Below are 14,822 nucleotides of genomic sequence, written 5' to 3' on the forward strand. Positions count from 1 at the left end.
AAAGTGGTTCTGAGCCAAAGACCACAGAAAGCTCTTTTTCCACTCAATTCCTCAATGAAGAGTGCCTTGTGATATTCGCTTAATTGATATTGAATGTTGATTACCCAATGATTTTTAATATATATATATAATATATATAATTTATTTATTATAAATAAATAATATATAAATTATATTATATATAATAATATAAATAAATTATATATATAAATTATATTATATATAATTATATATATATATTATATATATATATATTATTTATTTATTTATTTGACAGATCACAAACAAGCAGAATGGCAGGCAGGAATGGGGGGCGGTACAGAAGCTTTAACCCACTGAGCCACCCAGGTGCCACTTACCCAATGATTTTCAAACATGTTGAGGGCAGAGATCATGTATTTCTCATAATGTATATTAGGATTATTTTCTAATTGAAGGACTAGAAATGAGATCAAGAGCTAATCCTTCCATGTGAATGATCAGAGTTTGAAATTGAATGCTATAATTCTGCTGATACTGGATACCTTCTGGAAGAGCCCTGTGGAAGGGGATGACAGGAAGAAAATTTCCAATGGCCACATCAGCCTCCAATATCACCTCAACCCATCCGGCAGTCTTTGTGTTAATGGGAATCCCAGGCCTGGAGCACTTACATAACTGGATTTCCATTCCCTTCTGCTCAGCCTATACTTTAGCCCTGCTAGGCAACTGTACCCTCCTCTTCATTATTCGGGTTGATGCAGCCCTCCATGAGCCCATGTACCTCTTTCTGGCCATGTTGGCAACCATTGACCTGGTCCTCTCTTCTACGACACTTCCCAAAATGTTAGCTGTTTTTTGGTTCAGAGATCGGGAGATCAGCTTCTATGGCTGTCTGGTCCAGATGTTCTTTCTCCATTCCTTCTCTATCATGGAGTCAGCAGTGCTGCTGGCCATGGCCTTTGACCGCTACGTGGCTATCTGTAAGCCCCTGCACTACACTACGGTGCTGACTGGGCCCCTTATCACCAAGATTGGCATGGCTGCTGTGGCTCGGGCTGTGACACTAATGACTCCACTCCCTTTTCTGCTCAAACGCTTCCACTACTGCCGAGGCCCCATGATTGCCCACTGCTACTGTGAGCACATGGCCGTGGTAAGGCTGGCCTGTGGGGATACTCGCTTCAACAATATCTATGGCATTGCTGTGGCCATGTTTATAGTGGTGTTGGACCTGCTGTTTGTTATCTTGTCTTATATCTTCATCCTTCGAGCAGTCCTACAGCTTGCCTCTCAGGAGGCCCGCTACAAGGCCTTTGGGACTTGTGTCTCTCACATAGGTGCAATCTTAGCCTTTTACACACCTGTGGTCATCTCTTCAGTCATGCACCGTGTGGCTCGCCAGGCTGCTCCTCATGTCCACATACTCTTTGCTAATTTCTATCTGCTCTTCCCACCCATGATCAATCCCGTCATCTATGGTGTCAAGACCAAGCAGATTCGTGAGCGAGTCTTAGGACTATTCCCAAGAAAGAATGTCTAAGTGTAGTGTGAGAGGCAGGTGGAGAAAGAGTGGGACAGACTGAATGCTGGAATCGGGGCAGGGGTATGAGAGGAAATAGAAGGATGCCAGAGTTTACATGCACAAGGAGGAAAACTAAATGATGTCCTGGTATAATGAAAAAAAATCAATTGCTGCCCTGAAACTCAGTCATCAGTCTGATCAGGATTCATGGTACAATGTCCTTTGATAGCCTTTGGATTCAAACTGCTGACTTTGCTTTCTTCCCAAAGAGCCCACTCTATCACGAGGCGTGACAAAGGCTTGACTCACTCTATCTTTGGTAATGTCATCTAAAGACACAAAGATGCTTTCAATTTTACTAAGACTTTGAGAACCTGAGTTTCTCTCCAGAGTCACTGGAATTAGGACCTGGGAAGGACCCAAATTTCATCTGAGGCAAGAGTAACTGTAATAATCTGAAAGCTGATGTCCAGTCTCTGGGTAAATACTACCAGTTTGGGGGAGCTCATGATCTTCCAGCACTACAGGTTCTAAGTCAGTTTTGCTTGTTAAAATTTATTTCTTCAATTGAATCAGCTTATGTAGTCTTTGACTTCTTTTGACCTCTATATTCTCATGGCCAGTCCCTTTCATTAAGCATTTTGAGTAAAACATGTCCTCTGACATTTCTTTATCCATCATACAACACTTTCTTTGCAAATACATGTAGCTTATGTTTTCACCAAGGATGTGAATTCTTCATTTACTTGAGAATCCAGTCACAAAACATTGAATACCACATCTATGCTGGGTACTGGGAATATATCTATATCTATATCTATATCTATATCTATATCTATATCTATATCTATATCTTTAAGATGGGCATGCTGTACTTATGTCTATGTCCAAAGAGAGAGAAGTCTGCTTGAGATTTTTCTCCTATCCTATCTGTCTCCCTCTGAATCCACTCCCTGCTTGGGCATGCTCCCTAAAATAAATAAATAAATCTTAAAAAAAATGAAGGTGTCATGTGGCAATCTCACTTTGTCTCAATATCCTAGGTGATCTTCTATCATGGGAGAGTGCTGAGTCCACATTACACCAAGGCCAAAGTTAGGAAAGATGAAGTAGGATCCAGTATACTTCTGTCAAAAGGGAATATGTATAGCTGGGGCATAGAGCTTTGAGATTGCTTTTAAAACACAACTTACCAAAACTAAATCATGCAGAAATAGAAACCCTAAGCATAACTTGTGTGAAAATTAAATCAGTAATCAAATCCTCCCATTAAAGAAAAACCCAGAAACACAGGGTTACATTGGTGAATTCTACCAAATATTTAAATAACTAACTCCTTCTCAATTTTGTAAATTTGTAAATAAACAAAATTTGTTGGTTTACTCCTTCTCAAATTTGTAAACAATCAAAAAAACCATGACTCTGTACAAAAACTGTATCTATAGTCAATAATGTATTATACACTAAAATTTTGTTAAGAACACTTAATATGAGAGCTATCCTCTTATCACAATAAGACAAAATAAAGACAATTTAAAAAGCATCTTTAAAATTAAAGTTATGGAAAACTGCAGTGAGCAAAGTTCATGGCAGACCCTGATATTAACTAGTTTCCTTCTTTGAAAAATAGCATGAAAGTCAGCTGTAGGTAGACTCTCACTCTTATTTATAAATATCTGAATTATTAATAAGTAATCATATCATCATCAACATCATAATGGCTTCTTGATTATATAGTTAGTGATCTATTCTTCCAGTGATTTAGGAACAACTGGATTTATTTCCATTTTAGAGGAAGGAAACAGATCTGAGATCAGGGAAGTGTCATTCCAAAGTTACTAATTACATTCCAAAGTTAGCTAGAATCTGCTTAGCTTCAGTCAATATGTAAAATGTATGCAAAATAAGATCAGATAACTTTGCTTGGTTAAGGTGGAGATCCTCCCTTTGCAGGTCACTGTCGAACAGGAATTGGGTGAAGTTTATGTTTTAATAAGGCTCTCTTTATTAGAAGACACTGCAAGGAGCAGGTAGAGGTAAGCAGAAGCAAATTAAAAACTAAGGCACAAGGATCTACCTGAAGTGCTTGGTGTCTGAAGAGTTAAGCATGACCCCTGGGAGGTATGGGAGGGGCATGGGCTTCGGGGAAACTCCAGGGGTGGGAGCCCAGAGTCAGGGGAGTTCCCTTGTGTTAATCCGTAGAGAAGAGGCAGAGCCTTCCAGGAGCCCCTGAAAACCCAGTTTGTGCTTCTACAACCTTTTCAGAGGAGATCTGAGACTTGCAAAGACAAAGCCAGTGGCTCCCTTCCCAGCTCCCTCCTTCTCAAACTCCTTCCACTGAAGTTGCATGAAGCTAATGGACTGGCCAAGAATTCTACATCAGACAAATCACTGCGAACAAAGCTGGATGGACTAAGGGAAACAAGAAAGAGGTAACAGGTGTGGAGAGTGAGAAAGGATAAGGGCACTCTCAATTTCCTCCTACAGCTAGCCTCAGTATCCGCTCCCTGCTCACTCTTCCCAATTCCTTTATTGCCTCTATTTTGGTTCTTTTTTTTTTTTTTTTTTAAGATTTTATTCATTCATTTGACAGACAGAGATCACAAGCAGGCAGAGAGAGAGGAAAAAGCAGGCTCCCCGCGAAGCAGAGAGCCCATGTGGAGCTCCATCCCAGGACCCTGGGAACACGACCTGAGTTGAAGGCAGAGGCTTCAATCCACTGAGACACCGGGGTGCCCCTATTTTGGCTCTTTTTAAAAATTTTATTTTTTCAGTATTCCAAGATTCATTGTTGATGTACCACACCCAGTGCTCCATGCAATACGTGCCCTCAATACCCACCACCAGGTTCTCCCTACCCCCTGACACTTGCCCTCCAAAACCCTCTGTTTCTCAGAGTTCACAGTCAAATGGTTTGTCTCCCCCTCCGATGTCCCCCAGTTCACTTTTCCTTTCCTTCTCCTAATGTTCTCCATGTTATTCCTTATGTTCTACAAGTATTTTGGCTCTTCAGTTGAGGAGGTAGAAGTCCTAACAGTCCAACCCAAATATTTTGTCTACAAACTCCAGAAACTCCCACTTTTCTATGCCAGACACTAGTTCACCTCCAAAAAGTTTGGCTGATTATTTCTAAATGGATCCTGTCACTTCTCACTGATCATTTCTTTTCCCAAATTTGCCAGTATCCCTGTTCCAATTAGGAGGCTTCTGCATTAGTCAAGTGAGAGAAAATGAGGACTGAACTAAAAAGATACAGGGAGAGGTAAAAAATATGTATTTTTGGATAATGACATGTCTATTGAAACATGCTAGTTCCACCACTGTCTAATTGTCTCTTTCTAGGAAATTCGTGCCTTTTAAATTTGGGAGGGGGGAATGTGTATTAAGGGAAAAAATTAGAGCCATTTATTTTGGCATTATTCTTTAAAGTAGTCTTTAGAACAACCTCTGCCACACTGTAAGCTCTACAGGAAATCATTTTGCAATGCCATTTCAAATATATAGAGCCCAAATAATCTTTGCAATAAGATTGGTCTTGGAAATTCAAGATTCTAAATCAAAGAAATAAGAGAAAACAAATGTGATTCTCCTCTACTCTTTTTGAAACAGACCCACTTGAGTATTATGATAGAGACCGTACAGTAGAGATTGATACAATAGAGACTGGTTTTAGTGTGCACAAATTGTCACAACAGTGTAAACTTTCACTCTTGCTTAATCATCATCAGCAAAGACTTTTTAGTGGTAATTACTTCATGCTCCTCTCTAATAAAAACTCACATTTTGCTATATCCCCTATGAGTTCGATCATTTTATACTTCAGTATTTATACTTGGAAATAAATTTTTAAATCTTGCAAACAAAATGTGTGAGCATCTCACATTGATAAAATTGAGTCCATACCCTTGAAACTCCATAGATAAAAATATCCGTAATCTTCAAAATCTTTTACTATACCTAGAGCAGGCAGACAGATAGTTTGTAAAATTTTATTTTTTCCCTCCATTTTTTGGAGTTCCAGGTTCTTCCAGAGTTGCTGATGGCCTAATCATTCTGGCACCTTTTGAGTGGTGCAATGGGATTTGTTTCTTATAGGTTCTTCTCCCACAAGCCACATCCTTAAAGGACCTTAGGTCAGTGACTATCTTCCTGTCTCTGGGTCTTAGTCTTTCAAATTCATCATTTGGATATCTTTTTAAGATATATTTATTGCAAGCATAACTGAGTACTTTCTGTGTACAGAGACTTATCTAAGTACTTTTGGGAGAAAAAAATAGACAAGTTCTGTGGTCTAGTGTTGACATTTTTGGCTCTTGAAACAGTACAGACAGGATAAAATATTCACTACAAAACAGGTTCCTAGGTTCTGGATAGTAGGGGAGGATGACGGGCTCCATTCATTCTCCTATACTGAGATTCTGATTCTGAGAGAGGTATATTTTTTATGAGCTTCAACAGAAATAGGGTTCATGCACTGTTGGACACCCTGTGTTTGGGGGAAGAAATTGCAAAGAAAAGGTAACTTTCATTGTGTGAGGAAGTGTGGTCAAGTCATAGGGTCATCAGTTATGTTCAGAAGGTAGATAGTAAGCCAGAAGAATATAGAGACTGAGAGGTAAAGTCAATTATGTTAGGTTTTGCATATTTACTGAGGGTTAAGATGCAACAGGTATGTTGGAACACTAATCAGTTATAGAGTGTGTTATGTAGCAGGCACTGTTCTTGGCAACTGTGAATATATGCTAGTGAAAAATGAAAAAAAGTTCCTGCTGTCTTAAGTTTGTTTCCTACAAAGCCAAGAGCTCAACCTGGCAAAGAAGTGCAAATATTAAAAACACATGGAAAAACCCTCTCTAATGGGATTTGGATTTTATTCTGATACATGTAACCAAGGCTGGTGTAGCTTTCTTAGAATTTCTATCCTGATTCAACGTTAAATTAGAATATAACCAAATATTCTGGGCTTGGATAGTATAGGAAGGTCTGAGCAGGGTGAGAAGACCTATTTTCCAGTAGTCTGGTTGTTCATGCTTCATTTGATGAAATAGTTAACACTTAACCATGTATGTGAGAGGCTGAGGTTATAGAAGTGAATAAGGCATAGTCCCTTCATTCTGCAATATGGATGGTATTTGGAGAAGGATAGAAACTGAAGGACAAAACCAGAAATCTGTATACCTGTTAGGCATCTTTTTTTCCAGTCGTGAGAGATAATAGTGCTTGAATAGTGTGGACATTAATTGGAGTAAGCAACTTTCCAACTAACTGTGGAGGTTGACCCAATTGGACCTGCTGACAGACTAAATCAAGGATGACTTGATTTTACGTTGAGCAACTGGTTGGAGAGGATACAATGTCCTGAGATGTGGAATGCCTTGAGAGTGAATTGAGATATCTGTGACTGCTACAGTGGAATATCAAATTGTTGGATAGATTAGCCTGCTGCTTAAAGAGGAAGATAGGGAAATTTATATTCAAGGTTTTAGGATCTGATAACCAAATTCAGGGTAAGTAGTAGAACACCTAGAAAAAGGATTATATTAAAAGACTGTTACAAAGCAATAGTTTCATTTCTGTCCTCTATTTTAAGGCCCCTTGCCACTGGATAATTCTGTTCCATTTAAAAACATGCCATTTTCCCCTTTCCTTCTTAAAAACAATTGAGTACTCACACACACAACCCACATACATGCATACAAACACGCACATGCACAAATAGCCTTCCCTTTACTGTACTTTCCTGTGCAGCCAGTATCCCTTTTACTGTCTCTTTTACTGTTGGTCTTTGCAGCAAACCTCCTCAAAAGAGGGAGCCATATTAACCGAATTAATTCCTTCCCACACTCCTCCTCCTCCATCTAACTCAATCAAAACAGGCATTGTCTCCCTCTATTCTAGAAAAATTTCTTACCAAAGTATCTAACCATTGCATTTCTCAATAGAAGGCCAGTTCTGTTTTGGAATGATCTGACTCACTAGTCGCATTAAACATGGTAATAGTTCCCTCCTCCTTGATGCATTCATTACATTCAATAGCCTTTCAAGAAACGGATGTTCTGGAAATGTGGACAAGATGCCATTTTCAGTCTCTTTTGCTGACTCTTCCTCAACTCCTTACCCTAAATCCTTTCCACCCTAGTTCTTACTTTTGGGATTGAGCCCTTGGTTCTCTGTTCTTCATGAACCCTTACTGTCTCAGTGATTTCAGGCTTATAGATCTTACCTGCTCCCAGTGATACCCAGTTTTTATCAGCAGACAAAAATGTCTCAAACTCCAGTCTCAAGTATACAAATGAGTCAACATGTTCACTTAGATTTCTGATTGACCTCTCAAACAACATATACACAGGTAACATCTTGATCCCCTCCTCCACAACATTCCCCCACCTCAGTTGAGAAAATTCCTTTTATTGGTGTTGAAGCCAAATCTCTCCCTGACATCTTTTTTTTTTTTTTTAAAGATTTTATTTATTTATTTGAGAGAGAGACAGTGAGAGAGAACATGAGCGAGGAGAAGGTCAGAGGGAGAAGCAGACTCCCCATGGAGCTGGGAGCCCGATGTGGGACTTGATCCCGGGACTCCAAGATCATGACCTGAGCCAAAGGCAGTCGTCCAACCAACTGAGCCACCCAGGCGCCCCTCTCCCTGACATCTTTGACTCCCTTTTCTCGCATGACCTACATTTAATCTGTTAGATTCCATGGTTCTTTTCTCAAATATATCCAAAATTGGATTGCTTCTCAACACAAACAGGGCCATCCTGGTTCTTAACTAACATCCTCCCTTCCCTAATCTCTGGAATAGCCACAGAGTCTTTTCTCCTTACACCCTTACACTTTCATGCAATTCTTATCATAGAGGTTAGAAGAATCTTAAAATTTGTCAAGGATGTCATTTCTTTGCTCTAAAGATATCTTTGAGAGAAATGAGCATTTGCCAAGTTCTACAAAGGGCTACAAGGCCCTGTGTGGTCAACCCCATCTTTATGGCCTCTATAGCTCTCTCACTCATTCACATCATCTAGCAACACTGGCCTGGTAGCTCAGCTTTGAACATTAGGCATATTTCTGTTTTAGAACATTTGTTATGACTGTTCCTTTTGCTTAGAGTTTGTCACTGGGGTCTCTTTCTTTATATTTTTCATCTTTTATGCCTCACTTCTTCTCATTCACCTTTTTGTTTTGGTCAATGCTGTGACAACCACAGGTATAGCCTTAGCGCAGATATAGCCTGACTTCAGCTGCATCCTGCCTCTGGGCTTCTCTGCTCCATTACATGGGGCACCTGCAGGAGACTGCTCAGCTACCCTGGTGCATATGTGAATCTGGAAGCATGAAGAAATTAACACTCTTTGGGTGAACACTTGCCCTGGGTGGGGTGGAAACCAGTGGATAAATATGCCCCTCTTCCATGTCTCCAGTGGACAATTCGGAGGTGCCTTCTACGTGATTCTTCCTGTGGGATTGGACACATAGATCAACATGACCCAGCTCAGTAATGCATGCTTGGTTAGGATTCTGTACTTTCCTGTTTCATTCTTTCATCTCCTTCTTGCTCCCCATCATTTTCCCCACAAAATTACCTGTATGGAACCTAGGTTCTGCCTTTTAAAAAGAGACTAGATACTAAGCTATTTTCTTACCTCATTCAATCGTTGCTCAAGTTCCCTTCCCAATGAGGCCTATCCTGATCTCTTTATTTAAAACTGCTATATTCTCTCTCTCTCCAGCCTCAGGACTTCTTCTCACTCTCCTATGTAACTTACGTATTAGGTTATTATTCTTTACAAACCTTTAGTAAATGTGTTTTATGAAGGCATCAGCCTGTCTTAGTCTTAGATTTATCCTTAACCAATTTAGTAAAAATATTTACCCTCCCCAAAACTTGTTGAATATATTTACTAAATGTTTTCTGAATATAAAATTGAATGGAATATGTTAATAAAAAATAAGAAATTAAAAGAAATAAATAATAAAGGCAAAACCCACAAAAAATAATTGAATGAAATTTCATATTGAGCCATCAAGAAATTCAATACTCAGCGGTAATTAGAAACTGGAGACTAAAATGACAAACTAAGGGAGATGGAAATGGTAGCATCAATGTACCCAACAGTAAAGAGGGTTTTAAAAGAGAGACTGCTGTCAATTCAGATAAAAGTTGCTGAGAAGTCAAGTTGCTTGAAAGCAGGTTAGTTACAATGGCACCATCATTCTGGAGGTCTTTGGTGGTCCAGATGAGAGCAGTTTCAGGAAAGTAATGAGAATGGAATACATATTTGAGTGTTTGAGTGCCAAATGATATTTGAGAGAATGTTGAGACAGAATAAAAGCATTTTCTATATGTTTTCTGTGAAGAGAGGCAGAGATTTGCATAGGAGGATATAAGATCAAAGAAGGGAGAATATTAATTTTTTTAAAGTATGGTTCTATGGAGGAAGAGAAATATATACTTAAATGACAAATAAGGTTCAGCAAACACTAACTGAACAAAAGGATTTTATATATAGTCCCACTTACTATCCTCCCCTACAATTCTCACATAAAAGCAGGGGATTGCTATTCCTCATTTATAGAGGGGGAAACAGGGGCTTGAAAATACGAGATTTATGCAAGGTCATGCAGGCACTTGATCCCAGAACTTAAGGTTTTAAAAATTTTCTGTACTGCATGGAAAGAAATTAGTTTTCAATTTGAGTATGCTGAGTGTGTGTTACTTATTAGGCATTCAGATAAGAGCAAAACAGTCTAGTTATTTAGGACATTGGAATTGGAGAAAGCTAGAACTCAAACTCAGTTGTCGAATTATTAACTATGATATCTTAGACATATCAAGTTTTTGAAATTGATTTACGATTGAAAAGAGACCAAATTTTTCAGAACTTGCTTTGTTCTGTTATAGTGGAAATATTTTAAGTATTATCTCAATGCTTACAAAAATTACTTGGATCTTATAAGAGAAAAGAGATTGCATAAAAACAGGGCAATTCCAATGTTTAATGATTTGAAAAAAGAAAAGTGAACTAGAGGGAAAGATAAAAATTGTTAAGAATAAAGGGCATTTGTTATGGAAGCCAGATATCAGTCTTCCTAAAGATAAGAGGTCTTCTGTGATGAAAATGAAGAAGCTGGGAGATGAGTGGAGGGAAACTCACATGAATAGGGATTTTAACACAAATTTACATAGAGAACCAAAAGGCACAGCTCCTTATTGTCTCAATAAGCTGGAGGCTGGGCTATGCTTAGAGATTTGTGGGTGTGGAAAGGACCAGAAAGACATGTTCTAGAGCAGTTCTCACAATGATGGAACTATTCTGTATCTGAACAGTCCATTATGGTAGCCACTAGTGATGGTGGCTGTTGAGCACTTAAAAAGTATTGTGACTGAGATACTGGAAAACTCTAAACAAAATTTTGAACAAATCTAAACAACGACATGTGGCTACTGGCAATCGTATCCAATAGAGTGGTGTTAAACAGATACTGTGATTAATAGGGGAATTAGAAATTGTAAGCTTTATTTGACTTATATAGATATGCAAGGCCTAAGATTTCATGGCAGAAAATTGCTTTTTGTGATTGTGAACTTGTCATGTAGAATGGTACCAACACATATTCTAAAGAAATGGATTGATTTAAACATTTTCATTTTTTTAAAAATTTCTTTTCAGCGTAATAGTATTCATTGTTTTTTGCACCACACCCAGTACTCCATGCAATTCATGCCCTCCCCAATACCCACCACCTGGTTCCCCCAACCTCCCACCCCCCAGCCTCTTTAAAACCCTTAGATTGTTTTTCAGAATCCATAATCTCTCATGGTTCACCTCCCCTTCCAATTTCCCTCAATTCCCTTCTCCTCTCCATCTCCCCTTGTCCTCCATGATATTTGTTATGCTCCACAAATAAGTGAAACCATATGATAATTGACTCTCTGCTTGACTTATTTCACTCAGCATAATCTCTTCCAGTCCCATCCATGTTGCTACAAAAGTTGGGTATTCATCCTTTCTGATGGAGGCATAATCCTCCATAGTGTATATGGACCACATCTTCCTTATCCATTTGTTCGTTGAAGGGCATCTTGGTTCTTTCCACAGTTTGGCGACCGTGGCCATTGCTGCTATGAACATTGGGGTACAGATGGCCCTTCTTTTCACTCCATTTGTATCTTTGGGGTAAATACCCAGTAGTTCAATTGCAGGGTCATAGGGAAGCTCTATTTTTAATTTCTTGAGAAATCTCCACACTGTTTTCCAAAGTGGCTGCACCAACTTGCATTCCCACCAACAGTGTAAGAGGGTTCCCCTTTCTCCACATCTCTCCAACACATGTTGTTTCCTGTCTTGCTAATTTTGGCCATTCTAACTGGTGGAAGATAGTATCTCAATGTGATTTTAATTTGAATCTCCCTGATGGCTAGTGATGATGAACATTTATTTATTTTTTTTTAATCAGGGTATTCCTGGTGTTACCATGAGCACAGAAAACACTACCTTTTCTCCATTCCTTTATGTAAGTGTCTTGTGATATCAATTCTAATGATGTTTAATGTTCTACCTACTCAATGAGATTCAAAGTTTCTTAAGGGTAGAAAATATGGATTATGCCTATCCAAGTCTATGAGGACTACTAACTAATTTTGCTTAAGGTATAGCAATGGGAACAAGAGCTAATTCTCCTAAGAAGGTATATATAGAAGGTGAAGGGACCCTGTAAAAACGGACAAAAAAACCTTCTACAACCATGACAACCTCCAATATTACCACAACCCATCCAGCTTTCTTCTTGCTGGTAGGAATTCCAGGTTTGGAGCACCTGCATGTCTGGATCTCCATTCCATTCTGCTTCGCCTATACTCTGGCCCTGCTAGGCAACTGTACCCTCCTCTTCATCATTTGGGTTGATGCAGCCCTCCATGAGCCCATGTACCTCTTTCTGGCCATGTTGGCAACCATTGACCTGGTCCTCTCTTCTACGACACTTCCCAAAATGTTAGCTGTTTTTTGGTTCAGAGATCGGGAGATCAGCTTCTATGGCTGTCTGGTCCAGATGTTCTTTCTTCATTCCTTCTCTATCATGGAGTCAGCAGTGCTGTTGGCCATGGCCTTTGACCGCTACGTGGCTATCTGTAAGCCCCTGCACTACACTACGGTGCTGACTGGGCCCCTTATCACCAAGATTGGCATGGCTGCTGTGGCTCGGGCTGTGACACTAATGACTCCACTCCCTTTTCTGCTCAAACGCTTCCACTACTGCCGAGGCCCCATGATTGCCCACTGCTACTGTGAGCACATGGCCGTGGTAAGGCTGGCCTGTGGGGATACTCGCTTCAACAATATCTATGGCATTGCTGTGGCCATGTTTATAGTGGTGTTGGACCTGCTGTTTGTTATCTTGTCTTATATCTTCATCCTTCGGGCAGTCCTACAGCTTGCCTCTCAGGAGGCCCGCTACAAGGCCTTTGGGACTTGTGTCTCTCACATAGGTGCAATCTTGTCCACCTACACACCTGTGGTCATCTCTTCAGTCATGCACCGTGTGGCTCGCCAGGCTGCCCCTCACGTCCATATACTTCTTGCTATTTTCTATCTTCTTTTTCCACCCATGATTAACCCCATCATCTATGGCGTCAAGACCAAGCAGATTCGTGACCATGTGTTCAGTCTATTCCGGAGAAAGAATGCGTAGATGCTATTGAGTATATGGATGTTGGATTGAGGTGGTAGGGAAATGTCTTAAGTAGGAAAACTGTAATCTCCATGTTTGGCAGTTCTTTAGTATGACAATGGAAATGAGGTTTCATTCCTCACAGATGCAGTTAGATCAAACTTTACCCTAACTGATAGTAGAGATTTGACCTTCCTATTCTCATAAGCTTATCACATGACTAAAGAAAACAAAGAAGCTTCCAATGTGCTATTGTCATCTAGGTGAAAGACAATAGGAATATTGGCTGAGGATGGCACAAGAATTTGAGGTTTTGGTGAACTCTTCATCTAGACTATGAATGAAAAATTGAACCACACATTTTGTGACCCAAAGGCCAACAATACTTCAAGTACTAAAACTGCTTCCATATCTTTTCTAAATGGCATTCATGCCTCTGCCACTCTATTAGCTTACTACCACCCAATGTTATTGGGTCTACATTTGGATAGATCCACTTAAAAAAAAAAAAAAAAGATTTACTTGAGAGAGAGAAAGAAACAGAGAGATAGAGAGAGAGAGAGAGAGAGAAAGGAGAGGTGAGGTGCAGAGGAAGAGGGAGTCCCAAGCATACTCAGCACAGAGCCCAATGCTGGGCTCTATCCCATAATCCCAAGACCATGACCTGAGCTGAAACCAAGAGCTGGATGCTTAACCGACTCTGCCACCCAGGAGCCCCTGAACAGCTACACTTCTAAGCAGACTTATTTCTTCTATTAAATCAGTAGGAGTCAGAAAAGAAGTCCAAGGAACTAAGAGCCAATTCCTTTGTCAAACATTTAGCAAAAGAGGCTTCTGACATTCCTTTATGTAAATTTATATCACATAACTTTTCATGTGCATATGTATTTTTTCTCAAACCACTTAGTAATATTTATTGAATGAAGAGACGAATACCATCTTTGGGCTATGTATAATGGAAACAAAGATTAATACCCTTTCCTTTTGAAGTTGAGACTTCTGAAGCTAAAGAAGTTAAAATATATAGTTGTGATAGGCTGTATTATTGTTCACAGATATTTACTCTCCCATCTATCTACTATGGAAGGGGAATTTTCTCACTCTTGGAATGTTAAATATTGATATGTGACTTTCTTCAGCCACTGGAGTTTGAGTGGTCTTAAAATATTCCACAATAATTACAAACTTCAAAATGTGTTCCTGTAGCTTGGTCTAGTCTGTCTTGCTTTTTGCTTGTGTTAAAAGAATGGGCATGTCCCAGGACAGAATTTTTCCTTCAACCTAGACCAAGAGCCCTTGACTGTTCCCAGACCCTACCCAAACTCTTGCTTGGTTTTCTTCAGCAGAGATGGGGCATCGTGCGTGATAGACTAGATTAAAAAAAAATACTTACTCTCTCAGGGTATAAAACCTCACTGACTATGGGATTGGCTGTTTGCACCACTTTGGTCAATGGGGCATTAGTAGATGTGGTACAACCAGAAACTTGAAATTTGCTTGTGCAATGGGGCTTGTCATCTTCTGACTTTGCTGCACCATAAGGCTATACTCTGGTTAGCCCATTTATCCAATGATAAGAGGAAAAAGTGGAGTAGAACTGCCTGATCAGCTTGCAGCTTGAAGTGGAACCTTAACAACCAAACCCACC

General features: G+C 39.7%; 2 protein-coding genes across 2 annotated transcripts; both read left to right on the forward strand.

The window, feature by feature from the left end:
* Window positions 1-571: 571 nt before the first annotated feature.
* On the forward strand, window positions 572-1,522 carry LOC309840140 (olfactory receptor 52K1-like; the record flags this gene model as incomplete). Its single annotated transcript, XM_082682206.1, has 1 exon — window positions 572-1,522. The coding sequence occupies one exon, from the start codon at window positions 572-574 to the stop codon at window positions 1,520-1,522; it is 951 nt and encodes a 316-aa protein (XP_082538332.1).
* A 10,728-nt stretch (window positions 1,523-12,250) lies between these two features.
* On the forward strand, window positions 12,251-13,195 carry LOC309840284 (olfactory receptor 52K1; the record flags this gene model as incomplete). The annotated part of the gene is made up of 1 exon (XM_082682364.1): window positions 12,251-13,195. One exon carries the CDS (start codon window positions 12,251-12,253, stop codon window positions 13,193-13,195), a length of 945 nt encoding a protein of 314 aa, XP_082538490.1.
* Between the last annotated feature and the right edge of the window lie 1,627 nt (window positions 13,196-14,822).

The sequence above is a fragment of the Mustela nivalis genome (assembly GCF_964662115.1).
Source record: "Mustela nivalis genome assembly, chromosome: 9".
Classification (NCBI taxonomy): Eukaryota; Metazoa; Chordata; class Mammalia; order Carnivora; family Mustelidae; genus Mustela; species Mustela nivalis.